This window comes from Mixophyes fleayi, chromosome 6 (assembly GCF_038048845.1).
Source record: "Mixophyes fleayi isolate aMixFle1 chromosome 6, aMixFle1.hap1, whole genome shotgun sequence".
NCBI classification, from domain to species: Eukaryota; Metazoa; Chordata; class Amphibia; order Anura; family Limnodynastidae; genus Mixophyes; species Mixophyes fleayi.
Genome location: NC_134407.1, coordinates 127,404,285 through 127,422,414, shown reverse-complemented (window position 1 = coordinate 127,422,414; position 18,130 = coordinate 127,404,285). Strand labels below are relative to the sequence as shown.

Here is an 18,130-nt window from a genome sequence, read left to right as displayed (position 1 = left end):
TATAGCGCTGTAAATGGGATGTTTGGGAGCCTGGTTCACTTAAGACAGGGGGTTCTCATTTTAGACACATTTTAGGCAAATCCACATTCAATACTGTGTGCACTGCTGTTAGTTGCACGCAGTTCTGCCTTCACGAGCAGTACAGTGTGAAGCGGGACATACCTCCCAACTGTCCTTGTAGTCGGACTAAATCCTGACTAAGTGAGACAATCGCCCAAATTGAGGACTGTCCCACCAGATTCAGGACAGTTGGCAGACTATCCTGCTCTCTCCTACCTGTCTTGTCACTTTTACCACCTGTGGCTGCTGGTGTCTTTAGATCAGTTGCTGCTTTTCTGCATTCTTGGAGGCCCTATTGGGAAAAAATGGGTACATGGAATTTAGAAAACTCCAACCGTCCCCGGCATTAAATCAACAGCACCCACATTTATTAGGTCTCTCTCTAGACCCAACATTAAAGTAATAGTACTCACATTTAATAAATAAACCTATAACCCTCCCTCCAATCAGCCTCAGCAATAATTCCCACGATCATCCCTGGCATTACATCACATTTAATAAATACCCCTCTTTCCCAATTTAGCCCACAGCCAATTATAGACCCAAACCACCCCAGCATTAAATAAAAGGTCCCGTCAACCCATCTTAATTTAATAGACCTAACCAATAAATTAAATTGCCCCACTATCATCCCACAAATAAAATTACATCAATTAAATAATTAGCCCCCATCTAAACTCCACCATTAAATTAACAGCCTACCGTCTACCCATGTACTATTAAGACAGCCCCCCCATTCCCTCACATATTATAGCAGCATCCCCTCCCTCTAGTTTTTTCTGTGCAGCCTCCACTCCCTGTATTTGTTTATGTGTAGCCCCCACTTCCTATAGTTGTTTCTGTGCAGCCCCCACTCCCTCTAGTTGTTTCTGTGCAGCCCCCACTCCCTCTAGTTGTTTCTGTGCAGCCCCCACTCCCTCTAGTTGTTTCTGTGCAGCCACCACTCCCTGTATTTGTTTCTGTGCAGCCCCCACTCCCTATAGTTGTTTCTGTGCAGCCCCCACTCCCTATAGTTTAGTATAGGCAGCCCCCCCCCCTCCCTATAGTTGTTTCTGTGCAGCCCCCACTCCCTATAGTTTAGTATAGGCAGCCCCCCCTCCCTATAGTTTAGTATAGGCAGGCCCCCCTCCCTATAGATTAGTATAGGCAGGGCCCCCCCCTATAGTTTAGTATAGGCAGGCCCCCCCTCTCTATAGTTTAGTATAGGCAGCCCCATGCTCACCTACCTTTTAGTTGCTCTGGTGGCGTCGCTCCTCAGATCAGGCAGACATGAAATGAAGTGAGAAGTCAGACTGCCGCACAGTACTGTGGAACGCCATACAGCAACAGGGAGCCTAGCGATTGGCTGCCAGTTGCTGTCCACTGACCAACAAAGCTTTTGATTGCTTCCTGCATACCCCCCTCCCCCACCCCACCTGCGCCAAAAAAGAAAATCACAAAAGAACCAAAAATGAGTTGCTCACTGCTCCACCCCACCAACGAAGGGGGCGGGGATGACAAGCATCGGGGGCCCACTTGGGAATACCCTGGCAGGCCAGTCCGACACTGTTTGTATGGCATCCCTATGTTAAAGCATCTGATAAATATTAGCCAGCAGATCATGACCACAACAGGCAGGGGCTGGCTGGAAAATTTTAACCTGGGGGTACTAGACTCTGCTCAGCAGCTTAGTAAGAACATTTTAAAGGAAAAACAAATGAAGACAGGCCAGTGACCTAGTCCAAGGTAGTCCACAATGCCAACCTGCCCAGCCAGCCCTTTGCACAGGACCCATCAGAAGCTCCCTGTTGTCGAGTCGTTTTTAGACCTCATGGGGCCTGATAGTGGTTTGGGCCCCCCCTCCCTGAAAAAATCCATATATATATATATATATATATATATATATATATATATATATATATATATATATATATTTTAGCATAGCATATACCCCTATAGTCGAGTGGTAGGTTAATCTATGTGCTGCGGCGTAGCGCTGTAAAATGGGGCGTGGTCATATAATTGGGGTGTGGCTTGCATAATTGGGGGTGGGGGGGGTGTCTGGATGGTGAAAAGAGTTAAGCGACCCACCTACAGGAAAAACTCTGCATTGCTGTGTGCACCAATGGCAGAAGTGTGCAGTGCCCGTTCGCTGGAGTGTGACATATGTCCCTTTGTAGGTTTGATACATCTACAGCTAAAGTGTCCATGTGTAGTTGTATTGATAAAAGAACAAGTTTACATATGTTAGCTGGTTATAAATAATATATGAAGGTAAAATATTTTTTTAATTTAAGAGATACTGCATCTCCTAGTCATTTACAGAAAAAGTAAAGACAAAACAGTTTTAAGTTACTAATTTAACTACTACAGATCTGGAATGCTTAAAATATTCTGAATAAGGGTTTTCACCATCATTTGGATAACCTAAAAAATTCTGATGGCCACTTTATCGGGTCGAGCAAACTTGATGAAGAGAAATGCTGGCAGGAAATCTGCTCCAGGCTGGGACTACTTGCTAATGTAATGTTGCTCCCCTTCTTTATCTCCCGTCACACTGTGCCTTCCTTATTTTGCCTACCTTTCTATTGCTTTCTTTTCTCCTTTCTTCTGGTTTTCTCTTCTGTCTTCTGTTCATCTGCATCGCGCACGGCTCTTCTCTGCTCCTCGGTGTCCACACTGAATATGTCGTTGGGCGTGAAAACGTCACGCCCGACATTCAGTGGAACTGAGTAGAGGAGGGGAGGAGGCTGCCGGGAGTCACCGCAGGTGATTTTATTTTTTATTTTTATTCCCCGGCTGCAATTATTTTTCTCATACAGGCCGACAAGCGGCAGCGGGGGATGGCAGGCGGACATTCAGGCGCATTTACAGCTAGGGCCACCCTAGCAGTAAATCTGGCCCTGGTCCTGTGGCCATTCTGCGTGCGTGGGAAATTTTGCTGAGCCAGGGAGAGAAACTGCGAGATTTCCACTGTAGTGGGAGTAGGCAGAATAACAGGAATGTCAGGAAGCCCTGCATTGGTGGTTATGAATAGTGAGGGTGAGCGGAAGGGAGAAGCAGTACCTTGTCCAGATCTGAACAGTAGTCCTGAAGGGTTCCTGACCTGTGAAACGGGTTATTATTCCCCGGGTTATGGGTTATTATTCCCCGGGTTATGGGTTATTATCTCCCTGGTTATGGTTGTCACCGGTACTGAGCCTCGGGAAGGGGGGGGGGGATTGATTGGTTGGGCACAGCCCTTGGAGTTTGGTGTTGAGCACAGTATTTGTGGCCACCTTGGCTCTCCACTTCTTAAGGTTAAAATTGGAAATAAGGGTTATGGCCATTGGTGTTATCATTTATTATGGTGCTATTGTGAGTATTTGCAGGATGGAGGGACATTTCAGTTATGGTGGCTGTAAATTATTCCTTTTTTTACTCATATAAAGATTGAGCTTAGTAACATCTCAGTGGAGTGGCACAGTGTGGGTTACAGAACCGGCCGGTTGTAATCGTTTTTACGATTACCACCATAACGACACCGAGAAGTCCTCCAAATAAAAGACGAATCTAAAAAAACGATATAAAGAAAAGCAGATTTTCCTGTATACCGAAGTTGCAGATGTCCGATTGATGCAGGATGCTGACCGCAAATGAGTCCGACTACTGAGGTGTCCGTCAAGAGATTTTAACGTCAGTGCGACTTCTTTTACTCCTAATTTGAAGCAGCAATGTTTGGTTAAGTGTTTCAACACTTAACCTGCAGGGTTTGACATTTAACAAACCTAAAATACTTCAACACAAGCAAAGCTGTCTTCAATATATGTGATTGGTTAGATTAATCATCTATTTACATCTCTGTTTTGTTTTTACTTTTATGCTATGTTTCATGTGAGACTTTCTGCTGAAGTATTGTTTATAATTTTGTTCTGATAAATAGTTGCCTGTTCTAATGTGACTGAGATCTGTCACTGGTACCCTTTAACCTCTGTGGACACAGATTCGATTCTGGGTTGTGCTTTCTGAGAATACAAATAAACCCAAATGTGACGAGACCTCTATGGGGCATAAAGCGCTGATTGAATCCCTGCTTTATCTGTGGATTCAGCGGTTTATTAATCTTCAGTGTTAATACATTCATTTATGATGAGTCTTCCATGTGAACATGTCTGTTGATGTCCTGGTGCATTGCTCATCCTTACTCCAGAATGCACCTGCTCAGCACAGACAGAAGTCCCAGTGTATTGCTGAGAATGTGACCGGGGGAATGTGCTTTCTTGGTTATGCAGCCATGCAGCAAGGAGCCTTTGTGAACAGCAGCTGAGATGAAATCTGCATTGTGCTCTCCAGAGAATGAAAGTTTTTCGTTCTGCAAGTGACAGACTATGAACCACCCAGCTGTCTCCATTTTACTGAAGCCCCATTGAATGTGGAACATGCATGATTCTGTGTAAGGCTTTTATTGGGAGCGCAGCCTGAAGCCACATAAGAGGCTTCAAAGACGCTGTAATGTTCCCCAGGCCTCTTCTTTTATGTTTGTAACAGCTCTGGTGGTATTGGATTTAAAGCATGTGCTGCAATGTCAGGATTCCTATTGGCATCCCGTTTCTTGATCCTCAGATACCCTCACGTTGTTTGTCTCCATATAGCCTTTCCGTTGCTTATACCCCGCTGTTCCTACCTCTAGGGCTGGAAGCAGCAGGCATTACGGTGCTCTTGATTTTTTCTTAGATTACAGACACCCAGTAATTAGGGACAAAGCAAAAAGTGGATCATTTCATGAACAAGCCTTGGTTCTACATTCCACAAAATCCAGCAGAATATTTACCTCAATATACGGTCAGCAAACTTCTATATATTGATTTACACAGTTTTGATTTAGGCCCATATTTCCATTTATTATCACTAATTAATTACATCTGTAGGGGAGTTACAGAGAACATAATCTGTACCATTGTAAGTGCAGTGGTTCAATCGCATGCTCCAGTACTTGATGGTCCATCCCCAATCTCAGTAGTTTGCGCAGACTATTGCTGCTCTGAACAATACAACAAAAGATCTCTTAAAATAATGTTATTACTAGTTACCAGTTCCAGCGTCTCTTTTTTTTTTTTTTTTTAGATATTGTAAACTCTCTATGTAACAGGGTCCCATGATCTTCAGTCTCTGTTACGTTTTGTAAATATTTGTGTATAACAGAAATGTACAGTTAGATGTTTTTGGTGATGGGAATCTATTCAAAATCTGTTTTTAAAGTAGAATGGGTATTATTTATGATGCATAAAGAATGTGTGGTACAGAGATCCATTTGAGAATTCTGCTGTTACAAATAAATACAGCCTTTAATGTTCCCTTTATGCAATTGCAACTTTAAACGTTGATGAATGTGGGATGAAGAGAACTTTTGGAAAATAATAAGATTTCAGCAACACTGTGCAGTAGGTAGGACAAAATGGGTAAACAAGTGGCATGACGTACTAAACATGACATAACATAATGCAATTGGCAATGCATGGTCTTATCTGTGTGCAGTTTGTATGTTCTCCCCGTGTTTGCGTGGGTTTCCTCACGGTGCTCCGAATTCCTCCCATACTCCAAAAACATACTAGTCGGTTAATTGGTTGCTATTAAATTGACCTTAGTCTCTCTCGGTGTCTCTGTGTGTATGTGTATATATGTTAGGGGATTTAGACTGTAAACTCCAAAGGGTCAGGGACTGATGTCTGTGAGTTCTCTGTACAGGGCTGGGGAATTAGTGGTGCTCTATAAATAGCTGCTGTTGATGAATGCATAATATAACATAACAAGTACCAAAGAAAACAATATAGGGGTTACCGAGAGGAGGTTACATAGTATAATGCAGATGGGGAGGGGGTCGATGGAGGGATATAGCAGCGAAGTAGAGCAATATAGATAGGCTTTAATGAACAGGTTGGGTTTTATGGAACGTTTAAAGCTTTTCAAGTTGTGGTAGAGTCAGCTGTTGGGTGAGAGAGCTTTCCAGAAGTGGGGAGTTGCCCTGGAGAAGTCTTGAAGATAGGAGTGAGATATGGTTACCAGAAGGGAGGTGAGGTGGCAGTCGTTGGCCGACTGGAGAAGGTGGGAGGGAATATGTAGGGTGAAGAGTTTGAGCTTTAGGGAGTTGAGTAGTGAGGATGAGGAATTTGAATAGGCATCCCTAAGAGAAAGGAAGTCAATGTAAGGTTTGGTAGAGAGGGGAGGCATAAGTGGACTGGCAAGAGAGAAAGATCAATTTTACCGCAGATAGATTGAGGCAGAGAGGCGGTTAAGGGCGGGGCCAGTTAAGAGGAGGATGCTATAATGGAGACGAGATGTTTGGAGAGTAGATGAGAATTTTGGTGCCATCAAAAGGGGAGGAACAAGTCTGATTCTGGCGATGTTGTGAAGATGAAAGCAACAGGTAAGGGATTGGATTAGGGCGATGAAGATTTAGGTGCAAATGAGACATGTTAATTAGTGATGTGGTGTCCTGGCTTAGATGATTCTCATTGTGTCCTTTTGAAAAATATGTGTTTGTGTGTGTGTATATATGTATATATGTGTGTATATATATATATATATATATATATATATATATATATATATATACACACACATATACATGTATATGTATGTGTGTGTATGTGTATATATATATATATATATATATATATATATATATATATTAATATTATAATATGAATGAGCATATCCTCATTCCACTGCCTCTTCTTCCTCCAGATTTTATTCTCCAATATTGAAGACATTCTGGAAGTGCATCGGGAATTCCTGGAAACGCTGGAGAGCAGCCTCCAGCCTGAGCCTCAATCACAGCATGAGCTGGGAAATGTTTTCTTGAAATTTGTGAGTAGCAAATGTTTCACTTGTTATCTGTGACAAGCAGCTTCCTCTCCATTTGTTTCTTGTACAAATTTCAGAAATTTGATCCACTGCCGGCTTCACTTATCAATGTATAACCTGCTTCTGTAATCCTAATCAGCCTCTTGTTAGTTTATTCAGAGGAGTCTCCGCGGTGCGAAAGTTAGAGACAATGTGCACTGCTGATTGATCCCTATAGTTCTTGAACAACAAGCGAGCCGTTATTTTTAGCAGCTGTTCACTTCACACTTGCTATTAACTCTTAACTGTTTAGTAGAAACAAGTCAGTGCCAATCTAATAACACATCATGTAGAGCTATCTGCCCTGTGGAGATACAATAATATACAGGAATAACTGTCACAGTCAGTGGCAGAGACTTTATTAGCAAGAATTCTAGCAAGACAGATATAGGAGTTCTAAAAATAGATAATGTATGTATTTATCATGGATAAGGTGGACATGAGATTTAAATAATATTAGTAATCTTAGATTATCCAGACACAGTTTCATACTGAGGGGATAAATGCTGGGATGTTTTACAGATTACTTTTACACACAAGATATTTAAAGCAAAGGCAAATGCTGTGGCTAGGGATTATAACTCTGACTTGCCATTATTGCCAGATGGTTGAAAATCCTGTCGCCAAATATCTCCTATCGGCCTGTGTGAAGTCATCTTGCAATAGCATTTATAAGACCAGTGTGTTTCAACTGATCAGCACGAGAACCGATTGGCCAAACATATGTTTGATTCTGTTGCTTATACATTGCGTTGACAGCATAACGGTGCCTACAAGAGAGGAGTCCTCTTAACCCAAATGCAGGACACCTTCATCTCTGTCCAGTTTGGAGACACACAGATCTTATGGGACACAATGAATGCAGTTCGAGAGTAACCCATTGTCTGACTATATTTTTTGCCAGATCCTGACCAGGTGGTGATTAAGATTGGTTGATTCATGCATGGAGGCAGGACCAATGATGTCACAGGCACTCAATTTTACCTGTAGGAAATCCTATCAAGACTTGGTGTTAGATGTGGTGGAGCCTTCAGCTGTCTGTAATGTGGTGTAATACTTAACTTCCAAACAGGGGTGCAGTCAGTGGTTTATCCATAGTGGGCTCAGATGCCTCCTCTGAGTGATACATTCAATGGAACGCACATGCTCTGAATAGGCCCCTACTCTGCTCTATTGATGGGGAACATGTGTGGCAAGAACGGCATCTTTGGGCCACTGCCTAAATTTTGCTATGGTCCAGCGATGCGCTGTTCCTTCCCTGACTGCATGGAATAGCAGATTAATACTAAACAATTTATTTACTTATTTTTCCCTTCATTGTTTATATGTGAAAGTTTAGACCACATTTTCCTGATATTGCCGTATATATGGGGGCCTATTGCAAGATCTTGCTGATTTTGGCTGGCACACTGGTGTTTGCTTACAGTAATCTGTTGACAAGAATACATTGTGTTTCTTCCCCACGCGTGTCCATATTGACAATTGGTTCGATTATTAGAAAGAGGTCTGAATGATCAGATTTACACACTGACATAAAACTAACCCCACTGGAGGATCACTTAGAGATGGAAATTGCTCTGGGGAAAAATTGTATACACAATTTTCCCCAGTCGCTTTATTACACTATTGCTTGCCAGCGGTAGAGCTTTATTTTCACTTTGCACTATATGTAAGGGAGTTTTAATTGAACCTACCATGTACATACTACTTTTATTATTTTGATGTGTCCTAGAAAAATGTAAACAATTGAAAAAATTCAAAGGTATTAAAATAAAAAAAAAAATGCCCTGAGAATTTATTTTATTTAAACTGTTTGCCTGCATAATGTTGATTTTCTGTGCAATATCTACAGCATTCTATTTTTACATTATCTCTAATATATTTATGCAAAGATGCACATTTTTATAACCAATGTGTGATATACAATCATGGCCAAAAGTTTTTTGAGAAAGACACAAGTATTGATTTTCACAAAGTTTGCTGCTTCAGTGTTTTTAGACCTTTTTGTCAGATGCTGCTATGGTATACTGAAGTAAAATTACAAGCATTTCACAAGTGTCAAAGGCTTTTATTGACTTTTACATTAAGTTTTTGCAAAGTCAATATTTGCAGTGTTGACCCTTCTTTTTGAAGACCTCTGCAATTCGCCCTGGCATGCTGTAAATCAACTTCTGGGCCACATACTGACTGATGGCTGCCTCTTCTTACCTAATCTATGCTTGGAGTTCGTCAGAATTTGTGGGTTTTTGTTTGTCCATCTGCCTGTTGCGGATTGATCACAAGTTCTCAATGGGATTAAGGTCTGGGGAGTTTCCTGACCATGGACCCAACATTTTGATGTTTTGATCCCTGAGCCACTTAGTTATCACTTTTGGCTAATAGCAAGGTGCTCCATCATGCTGGAAAAGGCATTGTTCATCACCAAACTGTTCTTGGATGGTTGGGAGATCTTGCTCTTGGAGGATATTTTGGTACCATTCTTTATTCAAGGCTGTGGTTTTAGGCAAAAATGTGAGTGAGCCCACTCCCTTTGCTGAGAAGCAACCCCACACATGAATGGATGCTTTACTGTTGACATGACACAGGACTGATGGTAGTGCTCACCTTTCCTTTCAGATGCCCTAAACAATTTGAAAGGGGTTTCATCTTAGAAAATTACTTTACCCCAGTCCTCAGCAGTCCAATTCCTGTACCTTTTGCAGAATATCAGTCTGTCTCTGATGTTTTTCCTGGGGAGAAGTGGCTTCTTTGTTGGCCTTCTTGATGCCAAGCGATCCTCCTAAAGTCTTTGCCTCACTGTGCATGCAGATGCACTCACACCTGCCTGCTGCCATTCCTGAGCAAGCTCTGCACTGGTGGTGCCCCAATGCCGCAGCTGAATCAACTTTAGAAGACGGTTCTAACACTTGCTGGACATTCTTGTGCGCCCTGAAGCCTTCTTCACAACTATTGAACCTCTCTCCTTGAAGTTCTTGATGATCCGATAAATGGTTGATTTTAAATGCAGTCTTACTAGCGGTAATATCCTTGCCTGTGAAGCCCTTTTTGTGCAAAACAATGATGACTGCACATGTTTCCTTGCAGTTAACCATGGTTAACAGAGGAAGAGTAATGATTTTAAGCACCATCCACCTTTTAAAACTTCCAGTCTGTTATTCTAACTCAATCAGCCTGACAGAGTGATCTCCAGCCTTGTCCTCGTCAACACTTTCACCTGTGTTAACGAGAAAATCACTGACCTGATGTCAGCTGGTCCTTTTGTGGCAGGGCTTAAAAGCAGTGGAAATGTTTTTGGGATAAAGTTTATTGTCCTGGTAAAGAGGGATTTTGAAATTAATTGCAATTCATCTGATCACTCTTCATGACATTCTGGAGTATATGCAAATTGCCATCATAAAAACTGAAGCTGCAGATTTTGTGAAAAATAATATTTGTGTCATTCTCAAAACTTTTGGCCCTGACTGTATGTCTTAGTCCATATATGAGCGTGTATTCTTATCCACCTTAACAAAAGGGAAATGATTGCCTTCTGTGGATTTGAATGTACAGCCCCATATCTGCTTGCTGAATTTGTTAAGCTGTATAGTTGTGTACAGTGTAACAGCCATGTTCCAGAGTATTTGCTGATTCTATTTCTCTAGGCTGTATAGGAAGATATAGTAATAGGTTATTACACCGACCCCCATTTCACAGCTTCACAACCCCACAACAAGATCCTGTTGCAATATGACCAGCCTGATGGATTTGTTGTCCAGTGCAATTTCTCTATAACCTGGGCATGGCTCTGATCCCTGAAAGAACATCTGCTCCTCTCTCCAGGATCAGTGTCAGTCCTCTCATTGTTCTCCAACACAAGAATGATTGTATGAAGCCAGATGTTTCATACTTCCTGGCTCTGAGCACAGTGGTCTATTTGCCAAACGCGTGCAGTATTATTCATGTCAGGTGATCAAACCAAAATTCATGTTTCCCAAATAGAGTTCTGACCCTGGTAATCTGCAAAGCATAAATACACTGTTATGGGGCTCGTACATAGATCCTGCATAGCATCTTATCTGTGTTTTGTGATCCATCTCAGATCTTGCTAAAGGCCTTCTACTTTAAATATTGCAGCATAAAACGTAGGTCTTGAAAACAACTTAACCTTTTGAATGCTAAATGTTAGATCCTTCTATCTCTTAGAAGTGGTGAATTCCAGAACTGGAGAGCTAAATTCATAAAGTAAAATTAAAAAGCAAACAAGTTTTTTTTATTGTTTTTATTGTTGTTCTGGTCAAACAGGGCATATCTACAATAACATCAACATCCCAAAGGCTTTGTGAGATTAATATAACAGAATGATGATCATGTTGTTAAATCTAATAAATCCTGAACAGTTTTTTGTTTTTTTTCCCAATTGCATTGGGAAGTTACATAGACTCATCTGATTAGTATGATATGTCTCTGGAGAGTAGCCTGAAGATTGGACCCCACATGTTTAGTATATGTGTCCTCTGCAGTCCTAGAGAGAGACTTGGAGACTCCCCACATGCTCTGTATACGATTCTGTTCTCCTCAGTCCTGGAGAATGACTTGGAGGCGAGACCCCCACGTGTCTGGCGTACGATGTGTTCTCCAGTCTTGGAGAGTGACCTGGAGATAAGACCCCCACCTGCTTGGCATTTTGATGTGTTCTCCTCAGTCTTGGATAATTACCTGGAGGTGAGACTCCCATGTGCCTGGCGTACGATGTGTTCTCCTCAGTCTTGGAGAATGACCTGTAGATGCGATCCCCACATGCTGTGTGTACAATGTGTTCTCCTCAGTTGTGGAAAGTGACCCAGAGATGAGATCCCCATATATTTAGCACATTCTCTGTAGGCCTGGAGAGGAACCTGAAGATGAACTCTCCACATGTTTAGCACACTTGTCCTTTGCAGTCATGTGCCCTCAGTTATTAGCAGGCTGAATAGCTAGCTGCAGCATACTGTACAATTGTATCACCAATTATGTTAGTAGGGTGAGGCCGAGAACGCATAGCTTAAAGTTCACAATTCTTTTTTCTTCTTTTTTTTTGCTATGCGTGCAATTTCTGGTTGTATTATTTGTTACCCAGTATTCTTAATATATAATTTTAATAAACAGTGATTAAAAAAGTGAGGATATGCCCCAACTGTCCTCTCTTAGCCCTAAATATACCTGTCCCTTTCTCCTTGAAAACTGTTCCTTTTTTGGGTCTGTTGTACAGATCTATATGGATACATTTTCCACTGGCTTTATAAAGCATCTGTCTAATGACAGTAAGCCTGTATATAATGTGGTAGTGCTTTGTGGTGTTTGTGATTTATGATGACCATGGGAAATGTTAGGTGTGTGCACACATGTAGACTGGGGCTAATGGTAAAGTTAAAGAGCGAGTAAAGCTATTAAACATTTATATATGTGAAAGGTTGTGCATTACTGAGCTGAATAATATACATTAAATAGCAGGTGTGTTTGTAGTAAAGCATATATGTCCACCATGCTCTCTCACTCCTCTGCAGTAGACTGCTATGTTTGGAGGGAGGTCTCTATAGCTAGATATGCCCACCATGCCCCCTCTCACACTTCATGCAGTCATGTTAGGAGGAGGTACTTCACTAAGAGAGTAGGCACACAGTTACAGCTTTGCAGAAGTGTGCTGCAGGGTTGATTCATACACAGGCATGGGGCCAGTGATGTCACCGATAAGCAGTCTCAGCTTTTTGGCATATATGAGATCCTATTTCCATAAACCCCAACTTTAGATTTCATACACTCGAGAGGGGTCATGGTCACTTAATATTGGACACAAGATAATGTCACAGCTTAAAGGTTCTAGACCGCACCCAGCCCTCATTCCCTATCCTCTTCCGTAAAGTTAAGTCTGGAAAAGCTTAATGCACCAGTGGCAGGTGCATGTGGAAACTCTGAGAGTGCAATATACCCCCTAACAGGTCCAGCAGTCAGAACTACAGTACAGTCCCCCAAAAGTTGGGGCGATGGTTAATCACCTAAAATTGGAATTGTCCTGTCTAAAGCTGTCTATAGCGGGTAGGGACGGTAACAGAACTACAGTGCAATGTGATTTTACCTTCATTATTTATTTATTAACCGTTATTTATATAGTGGTGATATATTACACAGCACTTTACAGAGAATATTTAATCATTCACATCAATCCCTGCTCCAGTAGAGCTTACAATCTATATTCCCTACAACAAGGACACAAACACACTAAGGGCTAAATTTACTAAGCTGCGGGTTTGAAAAAGTAGGGATGTTGCCTATAGCAACCAATCAGATTCTAGCTTTCACTTATTTAGTACTTTCTACAAAATGACAGCTAGAATCTGATTGGTTGCTATAGGCAACATCCCCACTTTTTCAAACCTGCAGCTTAGTAAATCTAGCCCTAAGTGTCAATTTCGACAAAAGTCAGTTAACCTACCAGTATGTTTTGGCTCATATCTGAACATTTCCAATTTGTGGTGTAGTTGCCTTTAAGAAATTGAAAGGAGAAATATAAAATTTTGTTAGGTAAATCAAAGTTTGGTAGCACAGCTCCGGCAGAGACACACAGGATGATAATAAAATGATGCACACACAACAATAGCTCACGCACATGCACACAGATCTCTTTCCTGTAAGTCACCTTTAAAATCACCCCTGCATTTCCTATGGAAATAGTGTCCTGTGTGCTGACATGAGGAGGAGGACTATCTGGCCAGATTTCTCGTAATCCCTTTGGATGGACATAGAGCAGGAAGTCTGTTTGGAAAACCCTGAACTGGAATGTAAGAGTATTGAGAGTAATGGTTCTGTCAGCTCAGTAGATCTGTCTGCACATTGGCCCCATCTCTTGTAAAGGCTGAAGCACTCACTCACTAGCTGCGCAGGGTCTCCAACTGGCCGGTAAAAATGCCACTTGGCGTCAACATTATGAATAAGGTAGTAGTATAACAGAGAGGGAGGATGGTATTATCCCTGAAAAGACAGCAATCTTGGTTGTCATCATCATCATCGTCATTTATTTATATAGCGCCACTAATTCCGCAGCGCTGTACAGAGAACTCCTTCACATCAGTTGTGCACTATTTGTGTAAGAACCAGAGCACCATCACCCCTAAATCACCTTGTAATGCACCATTAGGCCATCATTTGTGATAATAAAGGGTTTTATTTTGTTTTTTAGGTTTTAATTTTGATTAGGAGAAAAGGAGAACTTTACTGTGAAACTGCTATCCAGCTACTCCCCAGAAATCCTGCAATGCAGAGATTAATGCCAATGTCTTCACTCCCACTCATTGGTTAATAAGTTATACCTGTACCAGTTGTTTTGTGGTTATTTCGGACCACTTTGCTCCAAGCTTTTATCCAGAGTGAAACACACAGCAGATATATGTAGTAGCTCCCAGCCTATGTAACTAGACAGAGGTTATTATAGGAAGAAAAGCTGTGGATCAAGTAGAATGGCAATTAGAGTGTTTAGCTTCTTGTGATGGCCTTAGCTCAGTGGTTCCCTGGGGTGCCTCAGCCAGGGCCAGTGGTAAGCAAGGCGGGGGACTACTTGGTAATTATTTTGGCTAAGGAGTGCCTTGAAAAAAATTTGGAGACCCTAAGGGTGCCTGAAACTGAAAAAGTTTGGAATCCACTGCCTTAGCTCATTACCATCACTCCTCACTAAACATAACTGTGAAATGGTGACAGAAGAGTGATGATTTGTCACAGTTGGACATATTGGGTCAGAGTTTGACAGATTTTGCATCCTGAACGTAGGCATACAAAGAATGTTGCAAAAATTGCAGACTTGTGTGAATGTTGAGTCACATTTATCTTAAGATATGTCCAACTCATAACACAGCAATAGTTCTATGTCAGGCATACAAATTCTTATACTTCTATCCAACCATAGTGAAGAGATGCAGCATGATATAATGTAAAAGTCACATTATTTGTACACAATGTCATGTAAGGATGTGTCATATACACAATTGACAGTGTTATCAATAAATGTTGCGTTTCCATATAACATGTAATGAAATACAAACACCCCTCACATCTGTCAATTACAGATGAATATATCCAATGTGATTATTCTTTCCTGCACTAGTTCAAATGGAAATGACAAATAAGAAATCTGACTAGGTGACCGTGACATTGATGTAATCTTGCTACAATGCTAATCAATGAAGTACTGTCACCAAGAAGAGCGATTAATAGCGGCTTGATAGTGCTGTTGGTGTCATCATAACATATCTTTAAACCAGGCATGTGGGGATGTATCCAAGTCTCATTAGGTTACATGTAAACACACTTTCTGTACTCCACTTACACTTGCCCGCCCCGTTCCACTTCTCCAGACGTAAGGCTGCAAATCTAAGGTACTCTGAAATCTATATATGGATACCCACATGAGCAGTACTGAAATGTGTATATTTACACTCCTCAAATGGACATAATCTCTAAATGAGAGACCATTGTCCTTATAATCCTATATTGTAATGATAACACAGAATTGGGGACAATATTTTCTAAACCGTTTTTTGGAAGTGGACAGGAAACCATCACAGAAAACCCATTTGAGGTGTAAAGAATGGAACTATAGATCAATATTACTCAGGGACATAATTAATAAGCAACTGGTGCCTCCCACTCTACCCCAACAGCCAATAGCAGGAAACTGATAGAAGTTTTGTGTGGCACAATGGGGTGAAACGCTTAATACATTATATAAAGGTTGGTTGTCTGAAGATTGGAAATCTAATAATGATAAGTGAGTCTCCACTTTCCACAAGAGGATCCTCTGTCTTCCAGAATAATTATCTTGATATCTTGCTTCTCATTAGTACTTAGATAGGCCTGTGAACCAGTATGGTATTCTGCAGCAGTATGGAATACCTATCTGGTAACAGTGTACTGAGGAGAGCTTGTGTGTTGGTGGGGAGGTTGTGTCTGGTTGTATGTGTGGATAGTATGTGTGTGGATTATTTTGGGGGTGGTGGGAGTTTGTGTATGTGTGTTGGGGTAGGGGGAATGTGTAGGTGCTAATTGAAATTAGATCATCTAAAATATGGAGGTTGAAATTATAACAAGTTCTAAAAGTACAAAAGCAGTATGGGCTCCAGCAATTTCTGGATCAGCTGACATTAGATATTTAAGGCAGCAACATGCCAAATAATTTTCTCAGGTTCCCTGGGCTGGGGCATGCACTGATGTGTTTCTGCTTGTAGTGAGAGCGTTTATGGAATTTAATCCTTTGTTATTGATTTAAGGACAGGGAGTCTGATGTGAGCTGTGTTTGCTGGATTCAGTTTCTGGATAGACTTATCCCATCCCTCAAATCCTAGTTATACCTGTCATCTGATAAGTGCTTTGATATAGTAATATCTTATTACTGTGCCCACATAAGGGGTCCGGGTGGAATGTGAGACTGTAATACCCATCTCTCTTTCACAGTCAAAGAATCAATGAGAATTCTCAGAATACTTAAATTGTAGGGATGGCGCAATGTACCCACATTTCTGATTTAATGTATTAAGTTATTTTAAGGAGCAATAACTCATTCAGTAAAACATCATAGATTATCTGTAAGTCATTCTGTAACTTTATGTATCAATTTGAATGGCGGATGTTATTGCTTTTGCAGTCAGCAAAGATATCAACCAAAATATGAGAAACAATTTGGATATAGGAACTTTGTTTGATATATAGGAGAGTTCCTGAATCACTTTTCTGTGCTGTTGATGTTTAGATGCTACATGTTAGCTTAGCCCTTCATATACATCATATGCAGTTAAACACTTTCTCTTGCTGTAAACATGTTCTGATAGATTTCCAGTTGTGAAACCAGAATGGAATAGGTGATCTGACCTAAGGAAACAAACTTAAAGATGAAAAAATTATAGCTAAGCGATACAGAGCAATCAGTTTTGTACAATGCAACTCTCAGATGTGAGAGTGCTAAAACATACATGTGTTGCACAATAAAAAAAAAATACTGAGAAAAGCTGGTAATTTTGTTTCCATTCATGCTGAAAGTGTAGTTTTCCTGTGTGTCATTACTATAAGTGTGTAAGGTAGTAAAACTGATCTATGTGTGTGATGTTGTTAGACTTACTTCATATGCAAAATAATTGCAGTCTTACCCATAATTGCCTGTAGTTATACTACACTATGAAAAAGTCAGCTTTATAAATGAACGTTTATTATATTTTTGGGGTGGACATTCTTATTGCCAATTCTGGTATTAATCAATGTTTTGTCCCCTCATTGTTATCTGAACAGTTAGATGTTGCATTTCCAGGTTGAAAATTATATTGTTAATACTTATTTTTTCTGTTTCTTTCTTGCAGAAGGAGCGTTTCTGTGTGTATGAGGAGTATTGCAGCAATCACGAGAAAGCCCTAAGACTATTAATGGAATTAAACAAAATCCCAAACGTCCGAGCGTTTCTTCTGGTGAGTTGCCTACGTTAATGCTTCGTTTCCAAAATTTCATAAATAATCGTACAGTGTTAATAATATTTAACATTGATCTCACAATTAAAAAAGCATTGTGTTAAATTTGCTTTTGGCAACCAGTGGATCTCTAGCTTTGGTATATTATGGCGTATTAATCTCATTGCAACTGATTATAGTGTACAGAAATGATTACCACCTTCGTCCAATTATTAAAATTCAACAGGTAATTGGGGTATGCTCCTATTTTCGGCTGTTCCTTTTTGAGTAGTTATCTTTCTTTTCTTGTAGTGTCAGGAGTCTAACGCCAAAATGAATGTGTCCCTAGTGTTTAAGATAATTAAGAAGCACTAACCTGCAGTCATTCCCTTGTAGGATAATCATAGGATGGGCTCTAAAGTCCTGTCTGTAGAGCACCAGGCTTCATCAGGAATTTCCCTAGAAATATTACCATTTGGCTCAGGTGCCAGTGGTTCAGTCTGTGGCATATTAACTGGAGAGGTGTTAGACCATTGTGCCCTGCTGGTCTTTTTCTATTTTTTGCTTTTGCTGGGTGCAATACATCTGGAAGCTACCTACTGGCCTCCTTGTCTTTGTGCTCCTACTGGAGGATGACTTATCAAAGGGTAAAAATCCCTATTGCCGGCTAAAGTATATGGCCTTTTTTTTACTTTTTTATTTTATTTTTTTTTACTTTTTATCCAGTACTACTGGAAATAAAAATGTTATTTGCCATTGCCCAAGTTTCCAGA

General features: G+C 40.8%; 1 protein-coding gene across 1 annotated transcript in view; it reads left to right on the top strand.

Moving 5' to 3' along the window:
- PREX1 (phosphatidylinositol-3,4,5-trisphosphate dependent Rac exchange factor 1) overlaps nt 1-18,130 on the top strand; it is a 192,644-nt gene that overhangs the window by 68,353 nt on the left and 106,161 nt on the right. The window contains exons 3-4 of the mRNA XM_075176396.1: nt 6,763-6,885; nt 17,274-17,378. Of these exons, the coding sequence (XP_075032497.1) occupies nt 6,763-6,885; nt 17,274-17,378 (228 nt within the window). The remainder of the gene's footprint in view (nt 1-6,762; nt 6,886-17,273; nt 17,379-18,130) is intronic.